The sequence below is a fragment of the Aedes albopictus genome, chromosome 3 (genome assembly GCF_035046485.1).
Source record: "Aedes albopictus strain Foshan chromosome 3, AalbF5, whole genome shotgun sequence".
NCBI lineage: Eukaryota > Metazoa > Arthropoda > Insecta > Diptera > Culicidae > Aedes > Aedes albopictus.
The window spans coordinates 217,313,248-217,341,242 of NC_085138.1; the positions used below are offsets into that span (position 1 = coordinate 217,313,248).

Sequence of the window (27,995 nt, forward strand, 5' to 3'; positions counted from 1 at the left end):
TGAAAAAAAAGCAAAAAATCTTCCCTCCTTCACTTTCTCACAGAAAACCGAAAACAAAATCACCACCTTCGTAGTCCCCAATACTCGCGTATGTATCTTATTAGAATATTTTCGCACATACCTGCTTCAGTTTTCCTTGAATTTTACAGATGTCGCTACCATTAAATTTTCGTTCCATTCTTTCAGTCTGACTCTGAGTTATCAGCTGACTGAGCACTTACCTGCGGACGGCAAATGAAGCAAGCGGCACAGTCAAGTTGTTATTGTTTGGACGTCATTCATTGGTGCAATGCAATAATCGCAAAATTTTGAGCAATCCTCACATACGACCGCAGATCAGCAATAAATGGCTCAATTTCGAAGCGTATTAACTGGCGTTCTTAGACGGTATGTACCAATTTTGTGGGCAGCGGCAACAAAATGGGTTTATTTGAATTCAATTTATGTGTGTTTCAGACAAACGCAGTTGCTCGTAAGAGCCATTCCATTCTCATCACAATCTACCGGCAAAGGGCATCTGAAGTTAAGCGATACTTGTGTAAAGCGGTTGAAGGAAATTTGCGATGACAAATCCTTTTTGCGTGTGACGATTGAGGGTGGTGGATGTTCCGGGTTTCAGTACAAGTTCGATATAGACGACAAATTAGAGGCGGATGATGTGGTGTTTGGTGAGAAAGATGCACGCGTTGTAATTGATCAGACTTCTATCGAATATGTAAACGGATCGACGATTGATTTCCACACCGAGCTAATACGATCTGGGTTTAGGATTATAAACAATCCTAAGGCTGAGCAAGGCTGCTCATGTGGGGCGTCATTTGCCATTAAGTTAGATTGAAGGACTGTTTTCGGATGTAAATATGTTACATAATATCCCCTAGTCGAACAATTACTAATATATTTATTGTTTCGAGGTGCATTGATCTATTTGAATTTTTCAACATACCGAAATTGCATAAAATATCATATGTTTTCGTATTTACAGATAACTGAAAAGGTTTCTCCTCCAAGACGTTTTGCCAGCCATTCATTTTTTACAACTGCTAGTTTTAATGTCTCGCAGGTGAATTTAGCGTTCAGATTAGTATGAAGAGCCCTGGCCATTCCAACGATAATGAGTAAATCGCTCGGCAATAGTTCATTACATAATGCTGAAATACAAATAAATTATTCATTTTAATCTGTTAGGGTAATATTAGTTAACTTGGTGATGGTCATTGAAGAATGATATTTCTCGCGTTTAACGTCATTTGGGCGTATGGTTGCTAATGCTGCATCATTCTTCTCATTGTAAACTTCTCAGCAGCGAGCGATTGTCGCTTTAGTTTACCTGGTTCTCCTCGCACTAACATCAATTTCATTGTAGTTCACATGACAAACGCGTTGTTAAATTCAAAAGCATAAAATGTTTTTAAATGTACCATAAAATCAGTAAAATTGAGAGATAAATGGTTGTTTGGAACCTTTTGTTCATCATGAATGCATGGCAAAATTAACCACTCGGTGTTTTGAAAATACCTACTAAGCGGGGGGAGCACATATGATAGTATAAGTTACTATTCTTCTGGTAAAAATAATAAAAAAGTCATAGTTCAGTGATTGCACACTCTCAATTTTTCCATGCTTGCAGTAGTATTAACACTTATGTGGCCGGCAGGGTACCCGGGTACCTCTTTCAATTCCAAATCTCGATGTTTTAATGGTTATTGAGACTAGGATGTTGGAACTCTGTTAGATCTTAGAACTCGTGAATATACATTTATTAATGGGGTTGACCGAATTTTAAAGTGAGGAGGAGCAGGGGGAGGGGCTCCTGCATTTTTTTATTACGTGGAAGGCCGGCAGAGTAGCCGGGTACCCACGAAATTGAAATGATCATATCTTCGTCAATTTTTCATCGATTTTGGAAATTTTTAGCTCATTCAACTCAGAAACTCATTATCTATCGGGAAAATATTTGGTTAGACCGATCTAATCACCGTGGTTTTCGAAAAATCAATATTTTTGGGAGAATGTCCTTATACCATATTGAAACCCACATTGTTAAGGCTAGGATACCTTAAAGTGTTTATGGTCAACCATGGCCCCACGGGAAGCGTGTTCCGAAATCACAGTTTCAAAGTCAACACGTTTTATGATTCCAGGCCGGTCAGATACAATATGCCAAAGCAATTTTACGATGCTTGGTACCGAAATAGCTACTAAGCTACCGAAAATCCCGTATATTGTATTGTATAAAAACATGGTTCCGGAAATCCGGGTTTTTCGGTACCTATGGTGATCGGACCGGTCCAACCAAATACGATCTCGATAGATAATGAGTTTCTGAGTTGAATGAGGCAAAAACTTTTAAAATCGGTGGAAAAAATGGCTGAGATATGATCATTTCCATTTCGTGGGTACCCGGGTACCCTGCCGGCCTTCTACGGGTGTTTTTTTTGCTGGTCACACTACGGTTAAATATATTATACCAACAAAAAACAACCGAAATTATTTTGTGATTAACTTAACAGCTTATCTGCCCCTCTTGGCATGTCAATCCCATGTTGTTTCTAATGCAAATCATATTTTTTGTCTCTCACGAGCCCATTATAAAATAAATTTGATATTTTTCTCGCCTCATTTCACAGCTCAATGTGCCACGAAAAGTTTAAGCATCACATGAATACACTTTTTTGAAAACAATTGGAGTTATAGTGCAAAACGTCGACACTTTGAGAAATAACATGGGACTGACAAGCGAAAAGGGGCAGTAATGTAGTCAGATGTTTGTTGGTATGCAAATACTTGTATTGTTTACACATCGAGTTCATTAGTGATGAACATCATTTTTGTAACTTGTTAATAAAAAAGATGATCGTTTAAAGTTTAAAAACACAGTAGATAGGTGAAAATACTCGATTACCAACACAATACAAAACGTTTTTGAAGGTAAGTCAATGTTTCACATACAACGACCTTATCAATTTTCCATGCTGACTAAGAGGATTCCTAGTCCCTGATGGTAAGTTTGCAACAATCTATATAAAATAAGTTGGATTAAATTTCTAACTAGGGGGCTTGTTATTATCAGGATTGATGGTACTGAACATTTCCTAAAAAAATGGGCAGTTGATCTGATGCGGATGCGGAAGGGTTCCATGATGCACAACCTAGAGATGAAAACCGGAGACTGCTGCAAACTGGCTAGTACCTCGGATTGTTGCAAAAAGGTACTAAGAAGATATTGGTATGTGCCAAAGTGCCAGTTGTCCCAGCGTTTCAATAAAAAACAACTTGCTAACTCTGCTAAACAAACACGAGAAAGAGTGGGATGAAACCTGGGGCAAATAGCCCATCTCTCCATCCATCTTTTTCTCGTGTTTGTTTAGGAGAGTGAGTAAGAAAAAAGAAAAAGCTGGCTATGCTGTTGATAAAATAGTTATTTATGTAACGAGTTGCAAAAAGTTGATTTTTTCAGTACGAGTCGTACATTTATCCAACGAGGCTTGCCGAGTTGGACAAATACGAAAAGTGCTGAAAAAATCGAGTTTTGCAACGAGTTCCATTAAAAAATTTTATGCAATGTTTTTTTCATAATGCAACTCATTTGAGTTGTATAATGTTCATAATGCAACTCAAATGAGTTGCATTATGAACATTATACAACTATTTTTCATTATGCAACTCATTTCAGTTGCATAATGAACCAGTTCGGAAAAATTGGCCATTATGATACCAAAATGAGTTAAATAAAATGTAAATTATGATACTGAATTGCATAAAATACATTTATGCAATTCAGTATCATAATTTACATTTTATATAACTCATTTTGATATCATAATGGCTAATTTTTCCGAACTGGCTCATTATGCAACTGAAATGAGTTGCATAATGAAAAATAGTTGTATAATGTTCATAATGAAACTCATTTGAGTTGCATTATGAACATTATGCAACTCAAATGGGTTGCATTATGAAAAAAAAAATCATTGCATAAAATTTTGTATGGAATTCGTTGCAAAACTCGATATTTTCAGCACTCTTCGTATTTATCCAACTCGGAAAGCCTCGTTGGATAAATGTACGACTCGGGCTGAAAAAAATCAACTTTTTGCAACTCGTTACATAAAAAACTATTATACCTAAGTGAAAATTGTATATTTTTATCATTTTTGTTTTTATAAAAATTAAAATAAATGATTTCAAATAACAATATTTGGTTTGAAATTACAATGAAATACAACAAAAATACTACCACGCTGCAGTAAATGAAAAAAAAAAAAATAGAAAACCACCTTATGTTGCATAATTAATAGATGAATTGTACATTCGATAGTAGAGACAACAATCTCAACAGAAACTCAGAACTAAGTATTGTAAAATATTCTACATTATTGTAAAATATTCTACATTTCTTCTCATAGCAAACATGAAGTCACTTCGATTGAAAAACGTTGGTGCGAGTCTGTGACTTGTAACCCCCATTGTAGTAATTTTTACTATGGGGCCGTTCATAAACCACGTAGACTTTTTGGGGGGGAGGGGGGTCTAGCCAAAGTCTACGCTCCATACAAATTTTAAAATTTTTGTATTGACAAAAGTCTACGAGGAGGAAGGGGGGCGGGGTCTAAGATGGCCAAATTTCATTCTACGTGGTTTATGAACAGCCCCTATACAGTAAGGATTCGCTCGTTTGGTCACGACTGCGCCCCGATTAGCGAATCGTGTTCGTTCGTTGGGGCAATTGACAACTGATTAAAATGCTGTAGCACACGCAAGTAACGAGAAATTTAATTTAATTTTGTATGGCGAAATGCAAAGCTTTTCCCGAAAAAATATTTGGTAGGCTTAATAGTGGTCACCATTGTGCACAACCACTACCAAATATTTTTTCGAATAATGTGTTCCACTTTGAAGAATTTGCCTTTAGATGGTATTCGCCATACAATATTTTTGTGATTTACTTTTATAAAATAATTTACATATACATACATACATATATATATATATATATATATATATATATAGTCTTACCTCAGTTGTTTTGGACTTCCAGAAGCTATGTTCAAAATTTGAGCGAAATCGGTTGAGCCTAAGGGGGCGCTCAAAACGCTTGAAGTTTGTATGGGAAATCTTGGCCAAATGTATGCAGAAATTTTAAGTTTTCGAATTTTACGTTCAATAATCAAACCCTTTGGTATTATTGTAGGTGACTATATGCCAAACAACTTTGTCTTAGACCGCAAAGTGATCCAACGTCTGTGAAAAAATTTATACCCTAGGTAAAGTGAGGATAAACTTTTTTGTTATTTTTTTCAATACATGGAAAGGAATAATATCAATAATGAAATCTCAATTCTTTGCCTCACTTTGCCTAGGGTATAACTTTTTTTACAGACGTCGGATCACTTCGCGGTCTTCGACAAAGTTGTTTGGCATATAGTCACCTACAATAATAGCAATGGGTTTGATTATTAAACACTTACTGCGCCACCTAGCGGCAAAATTCGAAAACATAAAACTTCTGCATACATTTGGCCAAGTTTTCCCATACAAACTTCAAGCGTTTTGAGCGCCCCCTTAGGCTCAACCGATTTCGCTCAAATTTTGAACGTAGCTTCTGGGAGTCCAAAACAACTGATTTAGGAGGTAAGACTTGGCATTTTTCGAAATTTTTGTTTTTCATATAAGTGTTGGCCACCCTTATATATATATATATATATATATATATATATATATATATATATATATATATATATATATATATATATATATATATATATATATATATATATATATATATATATATATATATATATATATATATATATATATATATATATATATATATATATATATATATACAATACATTGTTCGAAAAAATATTCGGTGGTGGTTGTGCACAATGGGGACTACTATTAAGCCTACCAAATATTGTTTTAGAAAAAACTTTCTATTTGAAGTAATTCAAGTTTAGATGCTTTTCACCATACAAAATTAAATGGATTTACTCCTGCTGATCAACTGTGGGTGTGCGTCAAGCGGGTAGTCCATTGACTTGATTCGTACACGGATAGTAGACGTGCCTTCATGTGTACAAAATTTCATGAGAATCGGGTCAAAATTGACTGAATTATAGCAAAAACCCCACCAGTTAAAAAAAAGAATCGGTTGTACACGAATTGACAATTCTCAGGTCACAAAGCCATTCATGCGTGAGTAGGACAAAGACGGTCTTGGTTTTTGTCCTTTTTGTTGTCTGTCAAAGTTACCTGAGATCTGTCAAACATTTTCTTTGTGCAATGAAGAATAGCACAAAGCAAGAATTAGCAAGCTTAAAAATCCCAAAATATTGAAGACATGAAAAAAAAACTCGGAAGCTCATGACTCCATTTTATTAAGAATAGGATATCGACCCAGTTGGGCAATGGCTTAAATTTTGGGCACTTTTCTACTATAACTCAGTCAATTTTGACCAAATTAACTTGAAATTCTATACACGATTTGATACTATACCTATTCCAAAATAGAAGCCACTGCCCAAGTGGCTCGGATCCCTATTGCGTTTGTAGTGTTTACCTAAAGACGGGACCTACTTGTCTAGGTACCAAATGCTTAGTCTTTCGATAGTATAAATACCGGTGGATATTGGACCAAAGGGTAGAGCACGCTCAAGTCTTGGATTTATGAACATTATTATTATCCTTCATTGGAAGGATATGAAGGCAATTGTTGACAAGTAATGTACTCAATACCGAGTGTAATTTCTATTTTTTTTCAAAATTTTTCGGCATAAGCATATAAATAGAAGATGCAATATTCCTATACACTCACCGAGCAGAAGGGAATAACAACAGCATAAGAAGTTGTGTTATTTTCGCAAAATAACTGAATAATAAAATTGATTATTTTTAAGTTATTACCATAACATATTGTGTTATAAACTTGTCTGTCATAAGCGGCAAAACAACAAATTCCATAACAAAAAAATTGTTATTCACTTGCTATTTTCCTCTGCTCGGGCAACGCTGGAATAAATATACGCTGCCCGGATAAAAAATGACCATTCATTACATTGTAAATATTATTAATATATGACTGCTTTTATTGTTCACAATAAAACGTACAGTAGATATATGGTTACTTTTTACGATAGAAATCAAACCGATATAGTTCGTACAATAAGTGAACATTAGCTTTATTAGTGACTAATTGATTCGATTGTTTTTCAATCGTTCTTTAATAATTTAAAGTTACTATTATTGTCGGGCCGCCACCAAACCGGACTACGCACAATCAAGTCGCGACGCGACCCAACTCGCGACGTTTTTTAATCATGTCAAATGTAGTGCGCATCCTTCCCGTTGTTGTCAGCAACACAGCGCACTAGATGCGAAACAGTTGCAACACTTGTGGATCAAGAAAATGGCAATTTTTGATTGAATGTCGGTCTTGATTCCAACCGGATAGACAATAGTAAAAAAAATGAATTGTTTTTATACATTTGGAAAAGTGCCTGCAAAGTTCTCATGGACTTTTTATTAAAAAGAGTTTATTTCTCAATTACACTTAAAAACAATTCGTCACAAATCAATAATAATACGTATTATTGTTGCATGGATCACTTGACATATTTTTTTTAGTTTTCGTTTTAAATTTGAGTACAGTAGATATTGGCAAGGGAAGCTGTCTATTAAAACCTGAGGAAGTACTTATAGAACACTTGCTGAAAAGCAGGTTTATCCAAGTGGGGACGTTACGACAAGAAAAAGATGAACAATGATTTTTCTGTTGTTTTCCAATAAATTAAATGAATCTAGTAAATAGAAACTACCATTGATAACAATACAAAAACAACTAGTTTAATGGGTTCGATTGAACCGATGTTAAAATAAACATGCAATAATATTTGTTGTTATGTTAACAGATTTCGCCTTTGAAAAACCAAAGAATTCATATTTCTCGGTAACATTTTTCTCCCACATTTACATATGGCCTTATGTACATATTGTGTACGATTTATGGTATGGATCATATGACCTGAGGTCTGACCTGTGATATTTGGCAGTTATGTGAAAAGATTGATGATAGATCTTATCAACAGCTGCCAAGCAATACATACCAGACATCAGAGTGTTTGATTCTTATCATAAAATGTGCATATCATTCTGGCGGCTTTTAGTGCTCGTTAATGCGGGAAATACAAATTCTATGGGTTTTCATAAGCGAAAACTGCTTACAAATAACAACAAATATTGTTGTATTTTTATTGTAACAACGATTCATTTGACGTCATTCAATTTATCAATGAAAAAACATTAGGATATATTGTTTTCTTTTGAAAAATGTCCTAAAAATGTCTCATAAAAACACAATACATTCTACTGTTGTCGTTACGTTGATGGTTTGGTCAAAGTCTCATTTATCTATTGTAAGCACAATGTATTCAACGCTCACTCTTCACTTGATTATAGTAATGGCAAGAGAAGTGCCACACAAATATTCCTATTATAATGATTTATAATAATAAGAAACATAATAATTGTAAAAATAACGTTTGATGAATCGCGTTGGTCACAAATTCATGCACTGAGAAAAAATTCTACTCAGTCGATGAATAACGACAACTCAGTTTCGTCGACCGCGAAGAGTTGGCGCAAATTGAGTAAGCTCGCTTGATGACAATGAGGTGCTTTTACTCAGTTGATCGCGTTTACTATCGGTTACTCATTTTTGAGTAAAAATTGTTCGAATCGATGTTCTGAACTGTCAGATCCGGAGATAGACGAAAAGGCAAAACAAAAGTTAGCTCATGGTGGACGGCAGCGGCTGCAAGGAAGCAACATATTTTCACAATGTTGGTGCAATTTATCTCTTATTTTGGACAAATAAAGTTATTTACGACTTCGGCAATTAGTGGTGCTAGAAGTTGTTCAGAAAAATCACCACCTGCCGATGTCGTAAATTATCTTTTCCTGAAATTATGTTCCGGCAACAGTTAAGAAATTGTTTCAAATCTACTCAAAAAACTGAGTAGAAGCAACTCACGGTCGATCTTGAATGCCGTGAGTTGACTTTACTCAGTCTTCATCGAGTAGAGCAACTACTCAAAATTGAGTAACCTACACCTTACTCAGTTTTAGGGTTGTCCCACTTTTAACGAAACTGAGTCGGATCCAACTCAATTTTGAGTAGAATTTTTTCTCGGTGTGTAGACCGGTGTAAATTCCAATGTGCAAAAATCAATCTGAATCGATTGGAAACGAGCCAACGTTCCACCAAACGTTATCACCATTATGCTTTGATCGCGTAGCGTTATGGAAGAGACTGTCTTGGATAAACACATAATCCAGCGCGGAACAAACCGCGCGTAGTAAACGATTAGTCCAGAGCACATATTTATAAACAAATCATTTGCTTTCCACTTCCCTGATGCTACTACGGTTATGCTTGGCAATGGAACTCTAGCGCAAGATCAATGTCAATGTCAATTAGGGTCTGGGACCATTTGGGCAGAAGCACCTATTTTGGGCACTTGTTGCTATAACTGAGTCAATTTCAAAGCGATTGACTTGAATTTTTGAACATAGCTACATATAGCGTCTTACTAATCGTGTTTCAAAAATCAAGTCAATCGGTTCAAAATTGACTAAGTTATAGCAGTAAGTGCCCAAATAGGTGCTCCTGCCCAAATGGTCCCAAACCCTATTAAGCGTATGATACGCAGATCGCATACATTCAGAACATTATAGGGAATGAATGATCAAGTTGTATTGAATGAAAACGTTTTCATATTCAGGATCAATCATGATCTTTACTACGCGTTTTCATATTCAGGTTCATTCATGATCCATATGATGCAAGAATTCTAGATGTGTGGAAGTACATATATTAGATCGATTCAAGTAGGCATCTCCGGTAATACGCATGCGTGAGATGAATTATGCGATCGAATTTGATATTGCGCAGTCAGATAAAGACTTGCCACTTATACATAAGCATTATGATTAAGCAATATTGTGAACCCCTATTAAACCAGACAAGCACTTCTAAGATTACAATTGTATGCAGCTATCCATGCTCACCACCAAGAGTTAATCCAGGAAAACTCTAATCTATTGCAGAGGCTTAATTGCTGAAAAGATTCTCAACTCGGCTAAATTAATTGTAAGCAAGATTTGCTTGGAAGGTTTATAGCAAGATTATATGTATGCAAGTTAGAATCTCGATCGATCATGGCAAATTAATGATGTGAAAAGGATGAGCATACTTTCTGAACGGCACATATACAAATGGAATAGTTTTCCACAGGATCAGGAAAAAACATGTTAAAAAGAGGGTGCGAAAATGTCTGGAGAGGTCTGGACGAGGGTATATAAGGGGACCCCGTTTCATGAATAAAGGATTCGCGGTAGATTCTAGTACGAGTCAAGTCAGACTCTTTGTTTTGAAATATCCGAAACCACCTAATTCTCTTCGGGTAACCAGTCCCTTTTGGAGGAGAATTTTGTTTTAGAACTAGCCACAGAGTGGATCTCTTCGGGTAACCAGTCCCTTTTGGAAGAGAAGTTCAACCTTAATCCTCTTCGGGTAACCAGTCCCTTTCGGAGGAGGATTAACCCATCAGGGAACAATCAGTGAAGCTCTTCGGGTAGCCAGTCCCTTTTGGAGGAGGCCACTGACCTTGATGGTTATTGTCGTGAGAGTTTTTGAGGTACGGAAATTCTGTATCCGCTCGACGGCAATAAAGAGGAAATCCTTCGCTTCCTCTAGGTTGAACACTCCCTCACAACTGTTTTTCGCGAAAAAATGTATGAAAATTTTCTCAAAATTCTATGGATAAGATACATAACGACCACCATTTTTTATTGTAAAACTGCCATTTACCATTCGCCGAATGGTATAGAACAATAGGGGTGATGATGAGTGTGCTGTGCAAATTACAATATGTTTAATGGTGAATATTTTTCGAAAAAATGGTGTTGCAACAATAAAATTTATTGTATTTTTATGATATTTTTTATCAGGGTGTAGCCATCAAGGTATCAAGATATTTTATAAGGAAATTTTGATGGCTTTGCTAATATAAAAATCGCTTACCTGGTGTTATGAGACGGAAGTCGAGACACGGTCCATTCTGTTCGTTTCCAAAAATTTGAAGCATTCCTTCCTCGTAAGCCTCATTGATTATTGCACACTTTGAGCAACATTGCCTAATTAACTCCTGTAACTCTTCGTACGTGATATCATTCAAGGCTGGTTTCGTGTTTGCACAAAGTAAAACTTTTGTCTTTTGAAGCAATAGTTGTCTGACTAAAGGCAAAATTCCTAGTACAATATCAATACCAGAGTTATCGGTAAAAATAGTAGCACACTTGTGAGGGGGTCCCTAAGAGTAAAAAGAAACATTTTATCTGATCTTATTTTAAACATTAGAGACACATACCTGTGTTCTATCTAGCCATTGATCCAAACAATCTATCAACCAGGGCCGTTTTTGAATCTGTTGCAGAGCTTCCTCTAGTCCAAAACTGGAATCGTTCTCAAGTATTTGTGCCACAGCTTGGGCTCCCCAGTCAAACATATTACCTTTAAAAGACATAAAATTACATTACAAATTACGTTTAACCTTCCTTAGTCCCTAAAAAAAGTTACAAATAAGACCACAGGGTCATTTTTGACCCCAAACTTTGGACAGCTCGCAAAAATCAGTGGCTGGTCTGATTTTGAATCTCTTTGGCTCAAATGTAAGGGCCATAAGTCTAGTTTTCAAAACCACCGGAGAAATCCGGATTTTGCCACTGTGGCCCCCGGGAACCTGCTTCAACTGAAAAATGCCACCTCAGAGACCCTAACTTTGACAGGCTATAACTTTGCAACCAAACAAGTAATCAGGACCGTCCAATAATCGTTGGAAAGGTATTTACGTGGACTTCGATTATAGACATTAATATTGACTGATTATCGAGAACCGGCTCCGGTAATCCGGAACATCCGAAATATTAGTTTTCATCTTTGCTATGTGCTTGAAAATCCACAAATGTATGCCCTTTATGCATTTTATTGCATAACTTCTATGCACATTTCACTGAAATGAGAAACATATTGTTTAAGACCGTTTTTGAAGGGTTCTGGGCAGGTCTGGTCAATGCTGAACGGGTTACAGGGATTCCGGAAGGTGGTCAATTGGATAACGACAATGAACTTCGTATAGTTTTCGCTCCAAAACCCGGCGCCACATGGTTCAACCTTCGTGAATTTTCATGTCTGTTGTTCTTGTGATACAAAAACAGATAGTCATCTCTTCTTATTCTTCTTCTTCTTATTCTTCTTCTCTTTCTTCTTGGCATTCCGTCCCTACTGGAAAAAAAACCTGCTTGTCAAATTCATGAGTTTGATAAGCACTGCTACTGGTATTAACTGAGAGCTTTCTCTGCTAACCCGAGCAGAAGGGAATAGCAACAGCATAATAAAATGTGTTATTTTGGGAAAATAACTGAGTAGCGGAAAGAGTTATTTTCATGTTATTTACATAACATATAGTGTTATAAACTTGTCTGTCATAAGCGGCAAAATAACAAAAATTATAACAAAAAAATGTTCCTGGAAGACCTTTTTAATAACATGTTTTGTTAGTTTCAATAACAACTTAATAGCAGCGATTTTTTAAAATATTTCAATAACAAATTTTGATATGAATACGTTATTGATAACAATGTAAAAACAAAATTTGCTTTTTTCTGTTGCGGATAGGAACTCCTCCAAAGTCCCATATGCATTCAATGGGATACGCAACAATAGGATCTATTGTTAAATATTTCATTCATAATTGGGACACTATTGTTGTTGCAAGCGATTTATTATCGAGAATGTGTTGTTCGTTGTTGAATTCCACCAGTTGATCCCAAATGTTTCATAAAACAGCTAACACTCTATTACACTCTCTATGATCGTATTCATACCTAACTGAAACTGGGACAAAAAAACAGGTATACTTTTCAAAGTGCTTATAAAACAAAAGGCTGATAAGTTGGCACTGTCACAGTTAAAACGTAATGTCAGTAAGAAGAGGAACTGATGACAAAAAAATATTTTCTCTTACAGTTCCTCACGGAATGCTGTGAACAACGAAAATCTCGAATGGTGTAGTTTTGATTGCAAAGCTAGTTATGTTGTAATATTAATGATCAAATATTTGTACAGTCTCAATGACACAATAATAACTGAACTTGTGCTACAACAAAACATGTTATTGAAATGTAATTTAAAGAAAATATACCAAGAGCACGATCATAACAAAATAAGATTGCCCAACAGAAAATGTTATGGAACGATGATGACTTAATAAGTTAATAATAACAAACCGAGATATAAAAACAGGTTTTGTGATTTCGTTGTTATTATTTTGAAATTTTCCTGTGCTCGGGAATCGTTATTTTACATGTAGGTATATCGTGTGGCAGGCATGAAGATACTCCATGCCCAAGGGAGTAAGGGTAGGGTAAATGTAGATGGTTGGACCGACCAAAAACCTGATCATGGTTGGATCATTTTGATAAATGTCGATTTTGCTCACATTTTCGAAAACAAAACTAACTGATAGCTTGGTACAGTCAAAGAATTATTGTTTTTGCGCTGAAATTGTACTGACTTACCTCAATTTGTTTTCAAATCTGCTATAGAATTGACGATTTAAAAAGACTCATTGTTAGCACCATTGTGGCTTCAAAAAACTCTATTTAGAACACGTACAAAACATGTATTTCTTTTTCAAATATCTAAACTTTTTGTGCTGTTCTATTGCGAAAACATGTTAATTTCACGGTGGTGCCTCACAAATGTATCATTTCTTATTAAAAATCCCATTATTTACCGAAATTGACCAATATGATTATGATGATGGTTACCCGAGCAGAGGAAAATATCAAAATAATAACAACGGAATCACAAAACCTGTTTTTATATCTCGGTTTGTTATTATAAACTTATTAAGTCATCACCTTCCATAACATGTTCTGTTGGGCAATCTTATTTTGTTATGATCGTGCTCTTGGTATATTTTCTTTAAATTACATTTCAATAACTTGTTTTGTTGTAGCACAAGTTCAGTTATTATTGTGTCATTGAGACTGTACAAATATTTGATCATTAATATTACAACATAACTAGCTTTGCAATCAAAACTACACCATTCGAGATTTTCGTTGTTCACAGCATTCCGTGAGGAACTGCCCGAGCAGAGGGGAATATCAAATTAATAACTACGAAATCACAAAACCTGTTTTTATATCTTGTTTTGTTATTATTGAATTATCAAGGCATTACGTTTCCATAACATGTTTTGTTGGACAATCTTATTTTGTTATGACCAAGCAATTGGTATGCAGCCCTTAAATAACATTTCAATATTACATTCTGTTGTGGAACAAGTTTGGTTATTATTGTATTATTGAGAGAGCACAAATACTTTATGATATTGCTATCTAAACTAAAACAAATTTTGAAACAAAACCTACGTCATTCTACAATGTTATTTACAGCATTTTAGGGAAAGCAACTGCATATTCACTAATCAATTTGTCTTCCTCTTCCAGTTATCATTACATCCAAACTGAGACAAAGTGCATGCCCCATATCATTAGCTAGTATTCCGTGGGAAAAAGGTTGCATAATGCACCAGAAAAACTATTCAACGATTTTTTGAAAAGTGCGCAAAGTTAGGCCCTAGGTGCGCAAAGTATGATACGCTTACGGTATCACATTTGATAAGAGGTGTGGTATATTACGTGACATGGAGGTGCTGTAATGTGTACAAAACAAAGTCCCTGCTGGGCGGCGCGAGGTTTTGCTAAATTTCTGAAATTGACTGAGTTGTAGCTGAAAAGTACCCAAAATACCAGCCACTGCCCAAGTGGCGCAGTAATATCGGCGTTGTTGTGGAGTTAGCGTATTGAAAAGATATGGTCTCTCGTGAAACATGCTTCGTAATTACACTGTTGAAAACGCTTTGACATCCACGTGCAGCACAACAGAACATGTGCTCGATGAACAAATTGAGATTTGAATTATGAAAATGCTACGGTCATCCTTGGCTTGGTCAGCCAAAGCAAAATCAAGAAATTGACATTTATGCTTCGTAATGATTACTTTGACTTTGGGCCTAGGCTGGGCAGATATGCTATTGGCGATTTGATGGTGCATGAAGAAGAAGAAGAAGAACGATGGTGTTTTGAAAAATCCTATCCCTACCACACAGGAGAAGATTTTAAAATGCCTCTATAAAACCTAAAACAAAATCTAATTAAAAACGGTTTTATGTACGGTGTAAGACTTTGGACGGACTACATATTGAACGTATAAATTTAAATTTAACATTTTTTTCTTGGTAAGGTACTTAATTTGTACCAATCACCAATTGGATTTTCAAATTAAGAATAATATATTGATTTTTTGATTTTATTCAAAAGAGCACCTTTTTTTAAGCCAGTATGATTTTTTTCAGATTTTTAAAACTTAATTTTGAAACCTAAATTCAATTACAAAAAGATTTTTGAAATCACCTTTTGACAGCTGGGCAACTGCTTGACAGCTCCGCCCAGTACGAAATGCGACGAGGGGTGATTCGACAAATCGCTCCCATACAAACTTTAAATCGATTTTTAAATAGGTTCCCGGGCATCAAAGTTCATGAAAATTTGGATGTCGGCTCAGTTTGGCATGTAGATTGTGAAAATGGAATTATCTCAACACCACTAAAGAAGCCAATTGCAGCTGGTCTATGGAAAATTCCACGTGTATGGCAATTCGGGTTTTTTCTTAACTCACGATGACCAGATCGGTTCAGTCGGATTTGTTGTTGATGGAAAAAATAAATCTGGATCACATGAGATCAATATTGTCAAAATCGGAGAAAATTCATCGCAGATATAACCATTACATAGTTTACCTTCTTTATTTTATTGTCTGCTGTTTCATATTATGAAGTAAAAAATAAAGGCATTGCAACTTCTAGAAATTTCATCAGACTCTTCCGTATTTTTTATTTTATTCATTGCTATAATTTGAGTTGGACGGCGGTGGGCCCAGCGCGCATCAGTGTGAGATACGATTTCGTCCGGGTGCCGCGCGCTTTTGCTTCGGTGGTTCGATTCATTTTCTAGTAAGTTTTGTATTCGGAAGTGAGCATTTCGACGGCGGCGGGCCCAGCGTGCATCAGTGTGTGATACGGTTTCGACCGGGTGCCGGTGTCGCGCGCTTTTGCTTCGGTCGTTCGATTTTTCTTTTTCCCTATTCGGAAATGAGCATTTTGTTGTGTCGCGTCTTTTGTAGCAACACTGAACGATCACCTGACGTGGGTGATCAGTTGTTTGCTTTCCGAGTGAAGCGAATAATAGCGTATTGAATTAATATTTTTTCGCGTCGTTTACAGTAAATATTAAGCGACCACCTGATGCGGGTGGTCGATTGTTTGTTTTCCGCGTAAAGCAAACAATAGCGCGGCAACCAGCATGACACGAAGGTCATATTACTTATCAAAGTGAATCCAGACCCAACGATACCTTTCCTACTAACAAACACTCCTTCCTGCAGCCTTTGGTGGAGTCGCAGCGGTAAACGCGGGCCTTCACTTAACAAAGGTTGTTACTAATATTCCTTCCCTATTCCAACCTGACTGCAAGGACATGGCCGGCGCCGTTATTGTACTGTTAAAGAGAGTCTCTGAAGCGTGCACAGTGAGAATATTGACCACTCCCAGTCAATTATTCAGTTGATTCATTGTGCAACTGTCATTGATTCGGGTCAATCACGGAATAGCAACCATAGATGTGTGCAGTCAGTCTAAGCTAAGCTAAGCTAAGCTAAGTTAAGCTAAGCTAAGCTATTCATTGCTATAATTTGAGTTTTGGATAAATATAGCATCATAGCTATTGATATGTTTATCTTTGTGTTAATTTCCTTCTTTCAATATCCCAGTCCCGTTACGGTGCCAAATTCCTATCACTTTTCTACGATTCCCAATTCTTATAGATTAAGTAAAATTTTACCTTCAAAAAGTGATACATCTGCAAATGAGTTTTTTTTATCTCAAAATTGAGTAAACTTAGTTGAATTTATATGTCATTTTAACAGTACTGCTATTCTAACCTCTAATTATAACGTCAAAAAGTACCGAACAGACTATGTATTACGAAGTAATGAAAGTTAGTGGGAGTGGAGATAGCAAATATGGTACCTACTAAATAATTCTAATTTATGTCAACTATACAGACAACTCTGCTCAATTGATGATTGCATTTGTCTATTATAACTTTTTTCTTTCGATCTATTATTATTCGATCATATATTGTTTGACATTATGTCATAAATATCTTTTTTCATTACTAAAAATAATCTAAAACAGAATAAAACTAAACAGCATCTGCAGAAGTAATCATATCGGCATATGATATAATTACCTTTTACCTTCGCTCACGTAAGTACATGTATAATCGCCGTTCTCACAACGCGAACAAAACAAAAAGTTAAAAAAAATCATCTCCGTCTGGAAAGAATCTTTGTCACCGCCAAAATGCACCCCATGACGAAGCTCAATCATAAATAGTCGACTAGAAACTTTTTCGTCGTTCTCTTTGTTCCGAAACAGCCGACGGCGGGTCCTGCGAACGCCACCACTGTTATTAGTGTTACAGTGCACATGTCTGCGCACCGCGATAGCGCTGTTGGTAAGAGAGAGAGGTTCATTGTTTGATCTTGCATTCAAATCTCTGTCTATTTTTGTCCTGCGACTGGCAAACATGAAATGGGGGAATGGGGAAACTGGCAATACGTAGAACCAGTAAAGCTTCTATCGCCCCTCACTGCAAGTGCTGTGATAGCCTCATTGGTAAAGGCGACTGAAAATTTACGATATCAGGATTGGAGGTTCAAATCCCGTCCATGTTTGTAAGTTTTATAATGAATTCGAAATTTTTTTATGTGACCTGTTATTTTCTGAAAATAGAATAACACACTTAAAATAATTACCCAAAAATGAGTAAAAAAAATTAGTTTTTACCCTAATTTTGCTTTCGAAATGTTATCAATAACTCTTTAATATCAAAATTTGTTATTGAAATATTTCCCAAATTCACTGTTATTAAGTTGTTATTGCCACTAACAAAACATGTTATTAAATTGATTTTTCAGGAACAAATTTTTGTTATGTGACTTGTTATTTTGCCGTTTATGACAGCCAAGTTTATAACTCAATATGTTATGTTAATAACATGAAAATTACTAATTCCGTTATGCAGTTATTTTGCCAAAATAACGCATTTTGTTATGCTGTTGTTTTTCTCTTCTGCTCGGGTGTAAGAGAAAATATTATTTTGTCATCAGTTCATCTTCTTACTGACATTACGTTACAGAGCCAACTTATCAGCCTTTTGTTTTATAAGCACTTTGAAAAGTATACCTGTTTTTTTTTGTCCCAGTTTCAGTTAGGTATGAATACGAAAACAGAGAGTGTAATAGAGTGTTAGCCATTTTATAAAACATTCTGGATCAACTGGTGGAATTCAACGACGAACAACACATTTTCGACAAAAATGTAAAAAAATAAGTCATCAAGAACTCCATTGATTATTTTTAGACATTTTATTTTTATTGATTTCACTGCATCGAGCCCACTTAGATTAACTAGGATAAATGTGTCAATCAAAGAGGTAATAATGTAAATTAATCTTATAAACAATAAACCACCTAATAAAGGGTTTCAAAACGACGGTAGTTTTTCATCGTAAGCTGTTTGGAAAATAAACGAGAACTATTGTTTCTCTCTGTTTTCGATAAGAAATCGCTTGCGACAAAAAAGCGTCCCAATTATGAATGAAACATTTAACAATAGATCCTTTTGTTGCGTATCCCATTGAATGCATATGGGACTTTGGAGGAGTTCCTATCCGCAACAGAAAAAAAAGCAAATTTTGTTTTCAGATTGTTATCAATAACGTATTCATATCAAAATTTGTTATTAAAATATTTTCAAAATTATTAAGTTGTTATTGAAACTAACAAAACATGTTATTAAACAGGTCTTCCAGGAACATTTTTTTGTTATAATATTTGTTATTTTGCCGCTTATGACAGACAAGTTTATAACAGGATATGTTATGTAAATAACATGAAAATAACTCTTTCCGCTACTCAGTTATTTTTCCAAAATAACACATTTTATTATGCTGTTGCTATTCTCGTCTGCTCGGGTTGGTCCTACGTGTGATTTTGGTTGGACTTAACCAGCACAAATGTCCCAAATAGAGGATAACGTGCCTCTGGAGCCGGCCTTCTGATACCTGACTTAACGCCGACCATATGTATATCGTGTGGCAGGCATGAAGATAATCCATGCTCAAGGAAGTAAGGGTACCTTATTTCATCGTCAGTATGATAAACTTTTATTGTGCGCTATTGACAAATTCTTGATTAATTAAAATCCTCCTTAGATTTTGGGTTTTTCGCATCACGATGGCGTAGTGCACGTTCAGCGTGCCTTTCTAGGTCATATTAGCCCCAACATCCTACTAGGGTTAAATTGACTTGAAGCATGCCTGAATATGTATACATATGCTGAACATTTCAGGCCAAACATTTCAATAGGTCCTATCTGCATTTGAGAGGCTCTCTTTGTTTAATTTCTCTTTCAATTATTGCAATGTAATGGTACACTTTTCAACTATTTTTGCAGTACAAATCAAAAGACGATTGTTTTGATCCTCGTTCAATGCAAGGAGACAATCATAATACAAAGAAACAGCTGAGATATTAACGAAAGAGAGGGAAACCAAAGAGAGACTCTCTTCTGCAGATTGGACCTTTAGACATGTTTGGCCTGATTTGACCACAAGTTTTTTTTTTCATTGTGGGAATTTAACCTTCACGTACCCGACCCTCGACAACTCATTTTCAAATTTTCATCTGATTTTCTTGTAGTCGCCCTCAATCTATCATAAATTGGTGCTAGTGGTCATGCAATAACCGGATTTATTCCGGAGGTATTCCGGTTTGTGCTGGGGTCAGGGGGTTGCCAAAATGGCTAAAAGTAATTATTTCGTGTGTTATTATGTTTGATTCATCGATTTTCAGCAAAATTTTTGTTGCGAATAGCGAAACACAACTGCGACAACCAGATTAGAATAAGTTGGCCCATTTGGATCCCCGTGACAGGTTCCGCGGGGCCTCATATGTGATACTTCTGGTTTTCATCCTAAACATGCCGTGCGGCATATCAAACTTCATGATTTTGAATGACTGAGTCAGAAACGACAGACTGAACCCCGGACTCCATCGGAGCAGTGCTGTCTAAACTGAACTCTTACGATCATGCAATCGTGTTCGGTGATTACAATCAGTCAAATCTGGTTTGGAATACGACTTCAACTGAATATCCTGCTGTAGATGTAATGTTATCAGCTTTATCAGCCGCTAGCGATGATCTTCTGGATGGGTTCAATCTACATGGCCTCATGCAAATAAACTCAGTCAGTAGCCAACATATTTTTAGATCTAGTTCTAGTAAACGAATCCTTACTAACAAGCTGTTCGCCGAGCTGTTCGCTTTCCAAAGCTGTGGAACCTATTGTTCCTCCCGACGATGCTCATCATCCATTGCATGTTGCAGTTAATATGCAGAATCCTTTGGAATACGACCAGTTGTCCGATAACAGATTAAATTTCTGAAAATCTGACTTCAATGGATTGACCGATGCTCTGCTTCGAGTAAATTGGGGATTCCTCGAAACTTCCGATAGCATCGATGAAGCGTGGCCTATTTCACCAGATTGGTTAACGATATCATACTTGATTATGTCCCAGTACGTAGATCCGCTCCGAAACCGCCATGGGAAAATGGCTAAAATATAAACGACTCATAAAAAAGTGATCATTTTCCATAACAAAATCAGAAATTGTCAATAAAGAAGTAGGGAAGAAGGGAGCAATAATAAACTACAAAATTTCCATAAGCAAATCAAAAAGTGTTTGAATAAATCAAAATTTCCCATAAATAATTGATTTTAGAGCAATAAAAAATGTCGAAATTTCCACGAATAATTCAATAATTGCAATAAATAACTACATTTTTTCCACCAAAAAAGTTTAAATTTTCCATAAATAAATCTGATTTTTCCATAAATAATTTAAAAATTGCCAATTGAAAAACATCAAAAAATCAATTGAAAATATAGCAATAAATACGATACTAATGAGCAAAGTGAAAGTATGGGCTGAGCCATGCGGCGAAGCCGCATAGAGGATTGAGGAACTGAGGCGGCAGAAGGCCGCCGAAGTTTCCGAAATCCGACGCTCCGTAACTGTGTCGATTCTGTTCTAGGCAATCCACAGATCCAATAATTTGCCAGGTATAATGCGAACAGTTATGTTATCCCTTTTTAAAGTCCGACGAGCGTTAGCGAGTTCGGACAGCAAGCGATTGTCTGTTAAATTGCACAATAGTTTCAGTCTTTCTATCATAGTTTTATGATGTAATATGTTCGAATTTTTTTTGTTGGAAAAGATATAGTTTTTTATTGCAATTGTTGATTTATTTGTGGAAATTCTGGTATTTTTTATTGCTCAAAAATCAATTATTTATGGGAAGTTTTGATTTATTTTTACGCTTTTTGGTTTGTTTATGGAACTGTTATATTTTATGATAGCTTCCACCCCTATTTATTTATTGTCAATTTTCGATTTTTTTATGGAAACTTTTTAATTTATTATGGGTCGTTTAATTGGCTGCCATGGGAAAATGCTCGATTGAGACAACTAAAGCGAATTAGGTCCAAAGCGCTTCGTATTTATTGTAGAAACCGATGTAGATAATTTTGATTTCCACTTTTCATCTTCTTCCAGATTCAAAGATAGTCAGCAGCGAACGGCCGTCGCTTTAGTTTGTATGTTTGCTTGTTAGCGTATACGAAATATTGTTTTCAGCTTGCAAAAATTATATCTCGATTTGATCAACACGAATTTTTCCCTAAAAGGTCAGTAGCAACAAACCTGGTTCAATTTGTATCACACTGTATACACAATAAGGATGCTGGAGCGCAAACGGATGTAGTCTATACCGACTTTAAATCTGCTTTCGACCGAGTTGATCGCAAAATATTGTTGAAACGACTAGAGACTATCGGTATCTCTTCATACTTAACTTGCTGGTTCGAAACGTATCTTAGAGATAGAAAACTTTGAGGGAAGATAGGAACAGAATGCTCAGATACGTTCACCAATACTTCCAGCGTCCCCCAAGGTAGTAATTTGGGCCCATTATTGCTCTTTACGCTGTTTGTCAACGATCTGTCGTATTTGCTGCCCCCAGGACGTCAACTATTTTATGCTAATGACGTTAAAACCTACATGCTAATCAAATGTCATGACGACTGTTTTGCGTTGCAGATTTTAGTAGATGAATTCACAGATTAGTACTCAATTTTCCAACACTCAGCGTACATAAGTGCAACGTCATACCCTTTCATATTAAGCTAATTGGTATTGCACTCTGGTCGGATCTCTTCTGGAGTCGAATGTTGTGGTGTGGTGCCCATATAAATTTTAACGTGGATAAGAAGAATAGAAGCAATTCAGCGGGAGTTTGTGAGGCGTGCCTTTTGAAGCCTTCCATGGCGAGATCCCTCGAATTTGCCCCCATATGAACACCGGTGTAGTCTGCTACAACTGGACACCTTGGAAACCCGTAGATTCATGGCACAGGTTGTTTTTGCAGCAAAGATTTTGCTTGGTGTAACGGATGCTCCGGAACTGCTAAGCCGACTCAACATGTATGCTCCGGAAAGAATACTACGTCAACGGGATTTTCTATATAACGAACCAAGGAACACGATATACGGTTCACATGATCCGTTACGCCATGTCAGTTAATTTCAATGAAGTGTTTGCCGCATTTGACTTTAACTCTCCTGTTACAAGTTTTCAACGAAGGGTCACTGAACACTGCCAGGTGAGAAGCTCTCCAATTTAATTATTAGTCATAAGTAGTGCTTCCTGTTTGTTCTTTTCTTTTTATTTCGAGGGGCTACTACGAAATGATGAACAGTTTTTTGTATGCCGAAATACCATAACACCACAACTGTTCAGCGCGGATAAGGAGCAAATTGTTTTGAAAGACTATTTAGTGTTAATTTGACAGATGGAAAGAGCAAATTAATAAATAAATAAATATAGCACAGGTTCCACGGGGGTATCATCAGGGACATTTCTGGTTTGCAACCAAAACATGCCGAGCGACGTTTAAATCTTCATGATTTAGAGAGGATGGGGCAGAAAAGACTAACTTTTAACTTTTAACTTAGAAGTATGTATCAAGTGATATGGCCGTTCCGGAACACCTGGAACAGGTTCCGCGGGGGCCTCTCAAACACAATAACACACGAAATAATCACTTTTAGCCATTTGGCAGTACAATCCGGAATATCTCTGGAATGGTTCCGGATACTAGGGTAAGAAATCAAACTTTGAACTAGTCAAATTGTAATCTTAATTTGAACCATTTCAAAATTCATTAAAACGAAGTACTTTTCAGGCAAATGTTCTCCCGAAAAAGATGTTAAACAGCTTTCCATAATATAACCTGATAACATGGACTTTAAAAGCATTGAAAAAAGCGTTTTTGTCATGGAAAACAGGCAATTGAAAAATCACTGTGATTTCACCCATTTCCCCCAACAGAAAGCACATTTTCGGTGCACTCGTACAGCTCATGCATTGTATCACACGCAATATGTGAACACGTCAAATGAAAGCTTATTTATCGTAGAATCGACCAACCGAATAATATTCCGCATAATTTGTCATAAAATTATCAAATTTAAGTGATTCTTACTTGGAGAATGTTATCTTAAGTTGAACCATTTGTAATCTAAATTTGAACTAGTAAACGGGGGTGAGCTTCTAGTGTTGGCCTGTAGATTGCGCTAGTGGTTGCTTTGTTTACTCTTAGGGGATGAAAAAATCCAAATTTAGTTTCCAAATTCCTAAAGAATTTCGAACATTCTGAGTTGAGATTCCTCTGCCTAATGAAAAATAGGTATGAGAATTCAGTAACAAATTTTGAAAACGACGTATAATCAATGCTACACCATTGATTATACAGTCGAGACTCTTATAAGATCACTGGTCGGGGGGCGCAATAGGAATTCGCTTAATAGGAGACTAAGAGCTTATGGGATTTCGGCATTTTGGGGGTGTGGCCTATTATCTCGGGTGTGTTAAGAGTTAACGCAATATTTTCTTCGGCAAAGTTTTAGGGCTTGATAAGATCTACCATTTAAAACTTTGGTTCATATGATTAGTTGGCAATTTGGCCGCTAGAGGGACCATCAACAATTTGATGCTTAATTGCACTACAGGAACCATATCAGGTTGTCAAGCAAACGTTACGATATGCGACCTGATAATTTGGAAGGATAGTGTCTTCGGGAAAGTTGTTGGGTACGCCAATAACTTACTGACGATGAGTTGCGAAGTTCGAAATTCCTCCACTGGGCGGCGCTAGTGAGCAAGTAAAATTTCAAAACCTCATATCTCAGAATCCCGATAACTTAGGAAGATGGTGTCTTCGGCAAAGTTGATCAGTATGACAGGAACTTACATAAAAATAAACACTTGTTTCGCAATTCTGCCACTAGGCGGCGCTAAGAAACATGCAAATTTTAGAAATCTCATAGCTCAGAATCCTGATAACTTAGAAAGTTGGTGTCTTCGGCAAAGTTGATCAGTATAACATAAACTTACATAAAAATAAACACTTGTTTCAAAATTCTGCCACTAGGAGGCGCTAGTAAACTTGTAAATTTTAGAAATCTCATAGCTCAGAATTCTGATAACTTAGGAAGTTGGTGTTTTCGGCAAAGTTGATCAGTATGACATAAACTTACATAAAAATAAACATTTGTTTCGCAATTCTGCCACTAGGCGGCGTTTACCGGGTTTTTTCGTCTTTTTTCGACTTTTTTGTGGTTTTTCGGCTTAGCATGTTCACTAACGCCGCCTAGTGGCAGAATTGCGAAACAAGTGTTTATTTTTATGCAAGTTTATGTCACTCTGATCAACTTTTCCAAAGACACCAACTTTCTAAGTTATCAGGATTCTGAGCTATGAGATTTCTAAAATTTGTATGTTCACTAGCGCCACCTAGTGGCAGAATTGCGAAACAATTGTTTATTTTTATGTAAGTTTATGTCATTCTGATCAACTTTGCCAAAGACACCATCTTTCTAAGTTATCGGGGGGAGCGACACTAGTTTTACTGAGCCGAAAAACCGCCAAAAAAATCGAAAAAAGACGAAAAAACCCGGTAAACGCCGCCTAGTGGCAGAATTGCAAAACAAGTGTTTATTTTTATGTAAGTTTATGTTATACTGATCAACTTTGCCGAAGACACCAACTTTCTAAGTTATCAGGATTCTGAGCTATGAGATTTCTAAAATTTGCATGTTCACTAGCGCCACCTAGTGGCAGAATTTTGAACCAAGTGTTTATTTTTATGTAAGTTCTTGTCATTCTGATCAACTTTTCCGAAGACACCAACTTTCTAAGTTATCGAGGGGAGCGACACTAGTTTTGCCAAGCCGAAAAACCGCCAAAAAAATCGAAAAAAGACGAAAAAACCCGGTAAACGCCGCCTAGTGGCAGAATTGCAAAACAAGTGTTTATTTTTATGTAAGTTTATGTTATACTGATCAACTTTGCCGAAGACACCAACTTTCTAAGTTATCAGGATTCTGAGCTATGAGATTTCTAAAATTTGCATGTTCACTAGCGCCACCTAGTGGCAGAATTGCGAAACAAGTGTTTATTTTTATGTAAGCTCATGTCATACTGAACAACTTTGCCAAAGACACCATCTTCCTAAGTTATCGGGATTCTGAGATATGAGGTTTTGAAATTTTACTTGCTCACTAGCGCCGCCCAGTGGAGGAATTTCGAACTTCGCAACTCATCGTCAGTAAGTTATTGGCGTAACCAACAACTTTCCCGAAGACACTATCCTTCCAAATTATCAGGTCGCATATCGTAACGTTTGCTTGACAACCTGATATGGTTCCTGTAGTGCAATTAAGCATCAAATTGTTGGTGGTCCCTCTAGCGGCCAAATTGCCAACTAATCATATGAACCAAAGTTCTAAATGGTAGATCTTATCAAGCCCTAAAACTTTGCCGAAGAAAGTATTGCGTTAACTCTTAACACACCCGAGATAATAGGCCACACCCCCAAAATGCCGAAATCCCATAAGCTCTTAGTCTCCTATAACGCTCACCCCTGTCTAGTAGGAGTTCGTTTAATAGGAGTCCGTTTAATAGGAATTCGTTTAGTAAGAGACTCGACTGTACGTCGTTTTCAAAATTTGTTACTGAATTAGTAGATTCATGTGATTTTTTATTGTTTAGCATGGAATTGGCTGTTTTGTGAGTTGCTCGAGCTGCTGCCGCCAGTAGTTCAAATTAAGATTAAAATTGGTTCAAATTAAGATTAAAACCATTGTTGATGAAACATCAAATAGTTCAATGAAATTCGATGCAAATACAAACGTTTTACCATTTCACAGAAAGCTTATACCCGTGGCTTTCATGTACATACGATTTTGCCGTAGTAAATTATTTCCATGTGGGAGAAAAAATCACTTAAAATTAGCACTGCTTCAGAAAGCCACAATTTGGTTCAAATTTTGATTACCTACCCTACATGGTCAGTGTAATAAACTAGCACCAATTTATGATCGATTGAGGGGACATAAAAAAATCGGATGAAAATTGATGAATTTTGAAAATGAGTAGTTTGTGGAGCGGACCTGGTGTGATGGTAAGAACACTTGACTTTCACGCCGAGGACCTGGGATCGAATACCACTCCCGACAAACTCACGAAATGTGAATTCTTCCTTCGGAAGGGAAGTAAAGCGTGGGTCCGAGATGAACTAACCTAGGGCTAAAAATCTCGTTTAAATAGATATAAAAAAATGAGTAGTCGGTGGTCGGGTACGTGAAGGTTAAAATGGATTTCCAGACATTTATTCAAATGTGAATGTGTCTACTCTACGTATCATTCTCGTTTTTCAATCTTTATTCTAATTTGCAAATATAATCTTATCGTAAACAAGATAAACAAAAGATACTGCGTTACCTGCCAACACTCCCTTAATAATCTCAGTCCATTTAGCTCTTATATCCTCTATTTGATCAATGTAGTCGAGTCTAGAGTTTAATTTCACAATTGAAGCCTGGTTTTCTATCTGCTTTTGCTCCCTCCATGGATCATCGAATCCGAAACGCCTCAAACACGTTTCATTCAATTCCAACAAATCCCTAATTGCCAAGGGTTTTGGATTCCTAAAAAAATGATGTTTAAGATTGTGAGTACAAATTGCCTTCTCAATACCTACAAACTGGAATTGTCCTGTTGAAGTTGTTCAAGTTTATCTAGGTAATCCGTACGAAATTTGGCTGCTCGATCCACAGCCGTAGGGTCTCCGTTCTGGCTTTTGGCCGCTTGTTGTTCAAATTTTAGTACCAGCCGGTTGAAACACTTAAACCAGTAATTTTTGGCTTCACTATCTAGGCTGAGATCGAGAGTATCTGGACAATAATTATCTACATCTTGCAAAAGTCGAAATTGAATTGGCGAAGACATTATAGGATTAATTCGACAGTTTTACGACTACTAATAAAATTCACCAACAAAAAATTAGCTAGATAAATTTGATTGAAATTTTTTTTCTAGCTTTCACAGTATCGTCACCAAATAATAACAAACCACTGATAGTTTCGGAGTGTCAACAACAATACAAGAAGTCAAAATATCAAAAGAATAAATCAACAGGCAAATATCTCTTTCACATTGCAGAGATTTTTATCGATTTCAGGCAGACGTTTGACTGTTTATTAACTTTTCACTGCTATACTGCTGTAGTATTCGTAACTCTATGAAATTGCTGATGTTTTTGGATGACATGTGA

General features: G+C 36.3%; 3 protein-coding genes and 1 long non-coding RNA gene across 5 annotated transcripts in view; 3 read left to right on the plus strand and 1 right to left on the minus strand.

The window, feature by feature from the left end:
- The first annotated feature begins 174 nt into the window (after positions 1-174).
- Positions 175-919, plus strand: LOC109411908 (iron-sulfur cluster assembly 2 homolog, mitochondrial). The gene is made up of 2 exons (XM_029877249.2): positions 175-387; positions 457-919. Exons 1-2 carry the CDS (start codon positions 347-349, stop codon positions 836-838), a joined length of 423 nt encoding a protein of 140 aa, XP_029733109.2. The 5' UTR covers positions 175-346; the 3' UTR covers positions 839-919.
- On the minus strand, positions 874-27,988 carry LOC109406242 (4'-phosphopantetheine phosphatase). Its single transcript, XM_019679301.3, has 5 exons — positions 27,423-27,988; positions 27,164-27,369; positions 11,433-11,575; positions 11,087-11,375; positions 874-1,151 (listed from the first exon to the last, which is right to left on the minus strand). The coding sequence occupies exons 1-5, from the start codon at positions 27,668-27,670 to the stop codon at positions 964-966; spliced, it is 1,074 nt and encodes a 357-aa protein (XP_019534846.1). The 5' UTR covers positions 27,671-27,988; the 3' UTR covers positions 874-963.
- Positions 2,949-3,396, plus strand: LOC134291316 (uncharacterized). The gene is made up of 2 exons (XR_009999027.1): positions 2,949-3,004; positions 3,074-3,396. It is a non-coding gene; the product is annotated as an uncharacterized LOC134291316 (long non-coding RNA).
- LOC109411905 (voltage-gated potassium channel subunit beta-2) overlaps positions 22,063-27,995 on the plus strand; it is a 167,785-nt gene continuing 161,852 nt past the window's right edge. Inside the window, exon 1 of one of the 2 annotated variants that reach the window (XM_062858905.1) lies at positions 22,063-22,982. In XM_062858905.1, the coding sequence (XP_062714889.1) occupies positions 22,806-22,982 (177 nt within the window). In that variant the 5' untranslated portion in view covers positions 22,063-22,805. The remainder of the gene's footprint in view (positions 22,983-27,995) is intronic. The other variant, XM_062858904.1, reaches the window with a different exon arrangement.